The following is a 10,444-nucleotide window of genomic DNA, read 5'->3' as shown; positions in this document are numbered from 1 at the left end:
AGGGGGTGCTGCAGCACCCCCAATTCCCATAGCCATGATTGCAGGATTTAATAATTGATTTTAAATACAATTTACAATTCCTTTTTAATAATTCAATTTAAAATACTCATTTAGAAAACACTTTTCAGATTAGATTTCTAATAATAGCATGATTTAAATGTAAAATTTGGCTGTTTTTGTTTTTTTAGTGACTCTCTTGGTCCTCCATACATGTGAAGTCAGCAGGGGGCCCCAAGGAGCCGCAAACACAGCCTATGCCTCGGGCTGGCTCTGATAGCAGGGTACAGTGCATTTCTTGGTGTGTCAGCACGTGGATCCTCCCGCCCTCCTCTCTCCATCTCTCCATCCTCTCCTCCAGAGCTCGGAGGCGCACAAAGACGCGCAGCAGCACAGACTCGGTGTTTGTTTCCGCGCTTCCACAAGACAAATCGGGCTTATTGTAAATATCAATAAATGAATAAATCAAATAAAAAAATATAAAAGTGATTAAAGAGAACAGTCCCGTCTCCCCTCATGCCACCGATGAGGCTCCAAAGGAAGGGACATCTGTGATCGGACGGAGCGGCTTCTCCATGAACATGGCGCGCATCGGGGACGCAGACCCCTTCACCGCTGCGATACCCGCCACCAAAGTTGAGCTGACGGTGTCCTGCAGGTGAGTACAGCGCTGCTGCGCTCAGAGGAGATGTTTGGAAAGCTCAGCTGAGGGGATGGATGGAGGCTGAAGGCTGCAGAGGAACTCCCTGCGCGCTCCTCATCCTCATCTCTGTATTTAAGCTGCGGATGCATGGAAAGCGCCTCTGCTGTGAGAGCATCCTGGCAGTTTGCAAACACACCAACCACCAGCAGCTCTAAAGGAGCGCAAATTTTCTAGCTTGATGGAGCTGTGCTGCTGAAGCAGGGGTCAAGATGCAGGAGATATGATGGAAACCTTCATCAGCCTGAAATGTGTGGTTTAAGGAGGTGTTTGAGGCTCAACCGGGCTGTCAGAAACACACAGCTGCTGCCAAAGGCTTCATGTGACTGAGAGTTTTCTTTAGAAATTGACAGAGTGCCTGCTGGCTTTCCATTAATCAGCTGCTTGTGGAAAAAAATCATTAATTTACGACTTAGAGGAAAACTAGAAAAAATCTGAATAGAGGTTTCCTCACACACACAAAAACACATCATCTAATTAGATTAGATGCTCTTTTAAACTTCTATTTTTGATGTAAAGATGTAGTACAGTGCTAGGAATGAGAATCCTAATGCCTGTTCCATCCATGGACTACATGCAGTGAGCAAATTAAAACACAATCTCCCCACAAGGCTTTTCAATTTATTAAATCTGTTGTATATATTTTAATCTTGGTGTATTGGAAGATTTCATGGCTTCAAATGATTAAAAGCTGCAGTATGTGGAGACTAAAGCATCATCCAGATCAAAGGGCTGCTTGAATGGAGTATTTGATTGGTTGCCATATATGAAGTACATATTGGATGGTCACAAAATGCCTGAGATAAATAAATATCACACAAGATTTTAAGTTATAAATGACAGAAACCGGGTCAGAATCTGCAAAGATCGGGAAAGACGGATGACAGTCAGGAAAATGTTGTTGAATCTTAGCATGTTGATTCTGAGCTGAACTTTCCTTATTGGGGTATTAAGTAGGGACTCACCTATTTATTTATAAATTAATCAATAACTCACCTATCGATTAATCTAAACTATCAGTAAATAAACTTCTTTAAATGAAAGCATTCTGTCACACATTTCAAATGAATTGCAAATGGTAAAACAATTTCATATTTAATTGAAGTATTGCATATATATTTTATCTTTATTTTTAATATATTATTTAGATTTTTAGTTTGTAATTAATTTCTGCTGTAAGCAGGTTATCATTATAGCCAGTTCCATGTTTGAGGATCTGTTTACCATTACTCTATGTCCCGATTCAAATACTAAATCATTGATAATTACATCAATATCTGATTAATCTGATAAATCACTTGTTTTTCTGATAGATTTTAATAATATTTATGCAAAATGAAGCAGAATGCGGTGTGCTATTGTCCCAACAAATCAGCCAGCTACCCCTAAATACAACAATAACATTATTTCATACCATAATTATTACAGTAGTACAGAGTAAAGGAAGTAGATTAAACATATATATATTTTTTATTCCATTTGATTTATTTTAAATGTAGGTTTTCATATTAAAATGGACATTAGATTATTTCTGTATTTATAAATGATAAATTTGTATATTTAATATTTGAATCATGCATGTTAAACAAATAATTAAATGTTACATCTGCTTATTTCATGGTAACATTTTTGTTTCATAGCGTATTTTCCCCCTCCATATACGGCAGGAATCCCCACATGATGTGTTGCTCCCAAAAGTCTTACTCATGTATAATAGCAATACCTTTAGATTATTTTACTCACATAAAAGTAGAATAGTTAGAGTAAAGAAGGATTTTGCATAATGTTTCTCAAGTTACTGAGTATCTGTTGCTTCTTTAACATCTGATTTAATATTTACATTTATGCCAGCAGACAGGGAATTACAATTCTGGTATTTTAAAGTTATGCAACAAAGTAAAAAATATAAATAGATAATATTGCAGAATAACGAATATGAACAAAAGAAGTAATTTTTTCAAAATGAATTTATAAAACGATCCATTGTGTATAAGTCAGCAAAGGATAAAGAACTTTGAGCTACATCTTCCTCGTGCTGGGGGGCGTAACCAGACAGTTCACTCAGTGAAGAGTAGCGATACTCTTACAAGAATAGTCGTTAAGTAGAAGGAAAAAGTACAGGAAAGCACAACTACTTCAAAAAGGATGTTTGTTTTTTTAATACAGTTTACTGAAGCAAATGTGAGCAGTTATTGCCCACCTCTCCTAAATAAAACCTCAAGTCTTTGGAGCCGCCTGTAGGGATGTTTACAGTCTGTCAACAGTTAAGATATTAGATTCAATACTTTTAACCAAATCAAATGGATAATAAGGATCTGTCAGTAGCTGCACTAAAATATAAGCATATTATAGCTATGTTTTATAGTTTTTCTATTTATGTTTTCATTAAACTAATTCATAATTAGTATTATAAAATAAAAGGACTATGGTTCACTGTTCTCCAAGTACACCAGATAAAATTAATGTTTTTCATTAAACTCAATGAATCATTGTTTTATGATTTGGATTTCGACCAGAACAAACCATAAGCATTTTCCTTTCTTTTTTCCTTGAAATCAAATATTCCTAGAAACAGCTCCCTGAAAACAGCAGTTTGTAGATTTTGCATGTGATCTTTACAGAGCTGGCCAGTATATATATTTAATATAATAATAATAATAAAACGATGAAAACAGTATCGCTACGGCTAGAGGTTAATGGATAATTTCCTGGCTGTTGTGTTTTCGTTTTCTTCCACTCACACTCTGCATAGTGGTGATGTGTATATAAGCATTGACTGATGCCAGAACTCACTAATAAGAGTGGAAGAGGAATCTGCATCATGGGAAAGATGGGCCAGGGTGAGCAGGATATATATATATATATATATATATATATATATATATATATATAGGAAACTGCATGTTTTCCTATGCAGTAGACTGCAGCCCTATAGGATTAAAAGCATATGTTGTGTTTCTGTGAATATTTTATCCAAAACGGCATGTCGGCAAATATAAAATCAATACCAAGTTATGATTTTCTGAGATTGCCCACAGTTGTAAATAAACCTCAAAACCATAATATGCTCATATGGGGCTAGAAACAGAACATGTATTGTTGTTGTTGCATTTTATTGACTTATTTGGCTGAACTCAGGGACTGAAAGAGATATTCCTTCCACTCTTGGTTTGATCACTGTATCTCAGATCCAGGTTTTATGCTTTCATTCTCTATTTTTTTTTTTTCAATAATACAAAATAAAACCCTGAAGAATTTAGTGTACAGTAAATCCTATTTCTAGAGACTTCAAATCAGAAAATAACTGTTGGAGACACCATCTCTAAAAAAACCAACAAATAAAAATGGTCCAACAGAAGAAGCGAGCCTGCAACATCCGTAATGATTCAAGATCAGAGGCTGTGTGGACATTACTTCTGAAAAACAGAGATGGCACCATCTGGGTGATTTTTTTTTTAAATTTTTGATAGCATAGTAGGAAAATGCTCATCTGAGCTGTGACTCATCTCAGTTTTCTAACAAATGCTGTTTTTTATTCATGTACGCGTAATGGATAAGCCAGGGTTTCCACGTCCTCTTGATGTTTAATAGGATGGATAGAAGGGAAAATGGTCAAAGAGCAGCCGAGCTTTTTCTAATGGAGGCGAAGGCATTTTGAGTCACTAAGTGATGTATTGTTTGTGTCAGTTGTTTATGAGGAAACGTATAGCCGCTCAGTCTCACAGCCTGTAGAGGAATGCTTCTGACACAACGCTGCGGTTGGAGATGGTAAATAAAGATCTAGTTCAGCATGGCTGTGAATCTTGTGTCCTCCTGGACTGGTTTGCTTCTAAAGACCCAATTATTTGATTCAGGTGTGATTAAGCAGAGCCCAGGAATAGGTAGAATATAACTACGCCAACATGGTTGGATTCAACTACTATGGAACTAATCAGGAGCTGATGAGCATTTCAGCAGTACTTACAGGGAAACACCCAGCCTTATTAAAGGAACTGCTGAGCTCCCTTGGAAACACAGAGTAACTAATCAGGAGCCAATAGGAGGTTTTACTTTACTTTATAAACAACCAGGAAATATTCAAAGGCTGTTTTCTGATAGAGTGGGGGGCTAAGACTTTGGGGAAAACCTTAACTTCAGAACCTTGTGGTGTTCGAGCCACCATGAAGAGAATGAATATTTCAGTCAGTGGTCGAAGGTCTGGAACAAACTCACCAAGCAATGTCCAAGCATGAGTCTGTTTAAAAAAAGGCTCAAACTGATGTTTTTCAAGATGCACTGTGATGACGAGGGGAGGTGGATGTTGCTGTGGGGTCCGAGGCGGGATGTGGCACTGATGAATGGGGGTTTTGGTCGCGTTACTCTGCCGATGTATAAACTTGTCATGTGGATTTTGGCCTGATGTGTTTGTGTAGTGGAGTGAATATATTCATTTACATCTATGTATGGAGATTTGTATTTGAAATATATATATATATATAAATATATATGTGTGTGTGTGACTTTTTTTTTTAACAGTCTCTTGTCTGGCAATGTGGCAATAGGAATAATTGTCTTGATGCCAAAAAGAGAACTCAAAAGATTTTACTTTCACAAGTGGAGCAGTATGGATATCGCCATGGTGTTCCGCTTGATTAATGCATGTAAATAGCTATAATTCATGCAGGGAGTATTTCAGATTATATGGATGCTGCAAAGGGATAGTAGAACAGCAAAGGAAACACAAGAAAAAGAAGAAACTATGAAAGAAAGAGGAGATAAAAGGGAGACAATCATTTTTTTGTGACAGAAAACAAGTTTAATAGGAAGATTACTCGACTTAAGGTTAATTTAAGTGGAATTAGAGGGAGAGGGGGTATGAAAAAGTTTTACTTCTTCATACCCCTTTTCAGACAATTTCCTTTAATCGATATAATTTCTCTGGCTGTATATATCGACAGGCTTATTTGGTGGAGGTTTCTGTTTATGTTGAGGTGAATATAGTTAGTGTCTCTTTTCTGTGTATTTTGTTGATTCATTTATTGTTGTATATTGTTGTTTGTCAAAAAAATGGCTGAAATAGATTCTTATTCATTCATTCATTCCTTCATTCATTCTCTCATTAATTCATTCATTCATTCATTCTCTCATTCACTCATTCATTCATTCATTCATTCATTAATTCTCTCATTCATTCTTGATAGTCAGGTATATAACAGAGAGAACCAATGAAGTAAGTTATTGAAAAGTAACAGATGTTTTCACAATCTGTGACATCAGGGATGTATGGTTATTTCAGAACAAACAGGGAGGATTTCTCTTCTGTTTTTGCAGTAATTAACCAGTAATCCCAGTACTGGTTACCTACCCGTTAGGTCCTTTTTTAGTCCCCCCCCTGTTTTCCTGATTAGTTATTCTGTGTTTCTTTGATAAATTAAGCATTAGTCGCATTATAAGGCTGGATAATTCCCAGTAAGTCCTGGTTAACTGCCCGTTAGTTCCTGATTAGTTCCCTAGGCACTCTATATGTGTGTATGTTTTTGTAAAGTCTCACAAATCAACAAAATAGTAAGGATTAACCAGATTCTAGTATATAAAAAAAGATAAGCATGATGAGCACTTTAGGTTATACAATTTGTTGACGGACTTGCCTTTCCTGTCGAAACCTGAAGATGTACCTGAATCCCCTCTATTAACGTTGAAGACCTAAACTGCATCACCATGGGGGGACGAGAAATAATAAGAACAGTAAGATTATTTGAAAATAATAATTCAGGAAGAATTAAATGTTTCCAAAATCTTTAACATGTTAATGCATTAACTACAGTTGGTGATACAGTATATGGATCACCTCCAATAGCACAGCATGATCAGCTATTATAAAACCATCTACTCTGCAGAAATACTCAGTGATACTCCTTGCTTTTCATTCATTGATGGTACCTGGCACTGGGTAGAGTACCCATGTACTTCTGTAACTACAGTAGTAGCCATTCAAAATTTCCCCACTTTCCTTGATGGGCCTTTGGCTGGTCCTTGGTTGGTCCCCTATAATTCCTTTTTAAACATCAATCTTTGTACCTGGTTTTTGGTTTTAATTGGGTTGGAAGTTATGTGTTCAACCAATCTTTTAGCTAAACCAACCTATCTAATTTGGCAGTGTTTTTACCTAATCTATATTTTGTACTAAGACAAACCAATACAAATTAGTCACATTAGCCAAAATACCTAAGTATAATCGCAACTTTCAAAACTTTAAGGTTGACTCCATCAATCTCAGGAGTCAAAGTCAATGAATTACAGCTGACGCCACCAACATTGGTAGTTGTTCAACTGTGTCCAGAGGCTTGCTCAGATTTTGATCATTACATTGTTTAATCTATTTAAATAGTTTTAACCAACAAGATTGGTTGTTTTTCCAACCAATTTATTCTTAGAATCTATCCAAACTCTCTCCAACTGACAGCAACTCTCCTAAAAACTTGCACATCTTGACTGAATACTGAGGCTGTTTAAATGCCTGTCGAAGTTCTTGCGCTTTCTGAACCACTTCCCGAAGCGGTCACGTGGTATCACGATAGCGAGGCTTCGGACGTCATCAATTTAGGCCCCTCCCCTAAATGAATCACGCCTCGACCTTCGGGGAAACGCCCCCTCCATTACTCGACACACGCCTCAAAGCCTTGGTTCATTTCATCACGTCACTAGATTTAGAATTTTTGCCTCTGTTGCCTTGGACTACCTGATCTAATCCGCAAAACTCACCTCTGTCTCCTGACCTCTGAATTTGGGTCATGACAATAATAATTGCTGCATGTTTGCTGGGCAGTTCACAGCTGGCCTGAGCGAACGCTCTGTAAATTAAGTGTTAATCTGCGTCCTTTATTACAGAGGGGAAATAAAGTAATTCAATCTAATCTAAAGTCTGAAACATGTCAGGAAGCGAAATACTCATGTTTAAGTTACCATCCAGGGGTTGACGTTAAGGATTTTTACCACTTGCCCTTTGGGCAAGTGACTTTCACATTTCATTTGCCCAGAAACAATTTTTACTTGCCCAGTATAATGTTTGATAAATATAGTTCCTAATGTTTATTTTTGTATAGATATCAATGAAACATGTTTGTTTTTGAAATGTTTTTTGTAATTCAGTATTTTTTTAGTTTACAGGTTCCTGGTGTGTATATGCATGCGTCAAATAATGAACTCAAGCCTACATTACCGTGTTAACATGCTTTTCAATCCTTCCTGCACATTCTTTTCAAACTAAACTTTGCTTTAAACTGTTGTGTGCTTGAAAAAATAAATTGTAATGTTAAAAATCTAAAAAAAACTTGACAGGTTAAAAACTTAAGATAAATCACAAGACAGAAGTCAATGTCACCAATGAATAACTTATTTTAGAGTCACGGTATGTTTATATAAGATAATACTATTAATATAATGTGACTTTTCTAGAGAATCATTACACATAGTTATTTTATACAGGGTTTCCACAGTCTTACATAATTTCAGAATTTCCTGACTTTTAACTGACTCAGGATTAGTTTTCCCTGACAAAATAATTGCCTCAACAAGACAATAATAATAACAGGTCACCAATTTAACATGTTTAGCTCTATAACATTTAAATGCACCTCTCCAATGTCTAAGAGAAAAAAATTTCATGAAAATTTTTTAATGTATGACCTTCATCACTGTACAGAAGACTGCCATATGGTAGCCATATTTACACTGTGCGCATGGCATACAATTATGCCAATTTTCCTAATCCCTGAAAAATAATTTTTAATCTAGGGTTATCTGGGTAGTGGGTGAAATGGGTGAAGGGTAAAATAGGGGGTGGGTGGGTTACTGTACTTACATTTTTTTGCCTTGTTCTTGTTTTTTTAGCCTGCCAAATCCAAAAAAATGTGCCTGATTTGCGCCAATTCCCGGACAAAAATCACGCCATCCTGCCCGGTGGGCAAATGCAATGAAATTTGTACTCTACCGACAATAAAAACTACTTGCCCCGGGAGATCGGGCGATGGTAACATTGAGCCCTGCCATCTACGATTCTTTTTCTCCTGTCACATGATTTCTCTGCACGACAACCAAAAATTCAATTAGCCTTTAAGATATTGCCCCAGTTGGAGGTAGAAAACACAGCTCGGGGGTAAGATTCCATCCTGGTGAAAAGAGAAGTCAAAATGTAGGAAAAGATAAAAGTGGAGCAATTTTCAGAATCATTTAGCTTGTAATAATTTGACCAATTTTACATGGCAATGACCCTTGACCCTGAAGACGATCAGGCGATTATTTAGCAGCAGAGCAAATGAGATTAATGCTTTATACTCTTCATCTGAAGATTAGAAAGAAAAAAGGAAATACTTACAGTGATTTTTTTTTCATATAACTTTAATTATGTTTAGGCTGTAAATTAGGCGAAACCAGTTCTATGTCTTTAGGTCTAGTCTTTTCAATATAGTTCCAGGTTTCAGAGAACGCTGATAGGTGTGGAGTTGAAGATGAATGTGTAGTCGCCGGCCACCGAGCTTTGAATAAAAGAATCAATTTCCATCATGATGAATGTGAGCAGGCCGTGAATGTGGTTAGAAATGCAATGAATCATTGAACTTGACGTGGCTCCGAAACACCATTCAATCAGCTGAGGCTTTAGCTTTAAATGCCAGTGGTCTCCTGTATAACCTGCAACAGACACAGAGACTTTTATTTTTCAAACAGAGACAGAACCATGCTTTTGCGTCTAAGCCTTTTGAGGTGCTACCCAGACATAAAACCCCCAGAATCTCTCAGCACTCCTATCCTGTGGGCGGTGTGATTTTCCCACTCTCATGCCTTTTGTGAACTGCTAAAGCATCCAGTCTTGGAAAGAAGCCATCTTCAGGTTAAAGACCCGCTCCACTCAAGGAATCGTGACTGTCTTCGATTTATCATGGCTAGTAAACCAGCAGAACTAACAACCTGATTAATTGTCTAATATTGCATGCTTATGAGGAGAAAATACCCCAGTCTGCTGCGGCCCTTGTCTCACACACACATATGTGCTACATGTGTTCTGCCAGGATTGTTAACAACAACCTTGGCAACATTTTTAGAGCTGCATGATCAAAAGACCCTTGTGAACCTTAAGGGGATGGGGGATCTACTGATCTGAGTGGTACACAGCGTAGAGATAGCCATGACCTTTGGACACAAAAGGTAGGAAGCGTATTCCCTCTGAGAATCGACGTGTTTGGATGTGGCTGCATTGAAGCTGGACACTGACCTGCTGAGAGTTTGGTCGATGTGTCACCCTCAATGTGGTGCTTTCCTGATGGAGGATGGGGGAAAAAAAACAGACTGAAAAGATTTCATTAATGGAAAGAAGAGGTCTTTTGCTTTTAGTTCTACCCAGAGATAGCCAGGATCATTAAATCATAAACAAAACAAAAGATCATTTTTATTGTAGATTTCTCAGAATAGAATGCAGAATTCTTTATGTCTTATTTGTAATATCAAAAGTAAAATTAACCTAAGCTGCCTTCCAGCGCATAGAGAAATATGATGTCTAAATATGGCTGGGCTCTCCCTTAGAGATAGGGTGAGGGGCTCGGTCATTCGGGAGAGGCTCAGTGTAGAGCCGGTTCTCCTCCACATCGAGAGGAGTCAGTTGAGGTGGCTCGGACATCTTCTTCGGATGCCCCCTGGACGTCTCCCTCGGGAGGTGTTCCAGGCACGTCCCACCGGGAGGAGGCCCAGGGGAGCACCTAGGGCTTCCCCTAACAG

At 37.7% G+C, this 10,444-nt stretch overlaps 1 protein-coding gene across 1 annotated transcript in view; it reads left to right on the top strand.

Annotated features, from left to right (window-relative positions):
• Window positions 1-417: 417 nt before the first annotated feature.
• LOC107096552 (copine-8-like) overlaps window positions 418-10,444 on the top strand; it is a 43,751-nt gene continuing 33,724 nt past the window's right edge. Inside the window, exon 1 of the mRNA XM_015393257.1 lies at window positions 418-655. Coding sequence (XP_015248743.1) covers window positions 573-655 — 83 coding nt within the window. The 5' untranslated portion in view covers window positions 418-572. The remainder of the gene's footprint in view (window positions 656-10,444) is intronic.

Source organism: Cyprinodon variegatus, unplaced genomic scaffold (assembly GCF_000732505.1).
Source record: "Cyprinodon variegatus isolate N-32 unplaced genomic scaffold, C_variegatus-1.0 Scaffold632, whole genome shotgun sequence".
NCBI classification, from domain to species: domain Eukaryota; kingdom Metazoa; phylum Chordata; class Actinopteri; order Cyprinodontiformes; family Cyprinodontidae; genus Cyprinodon; species Cyprinodon variegatus.
The sequence above is the reverse complement of the archived record's forward strand: the minus strand, read 5'-3'. Positions and strand labels throughout refer to the sequence as shown.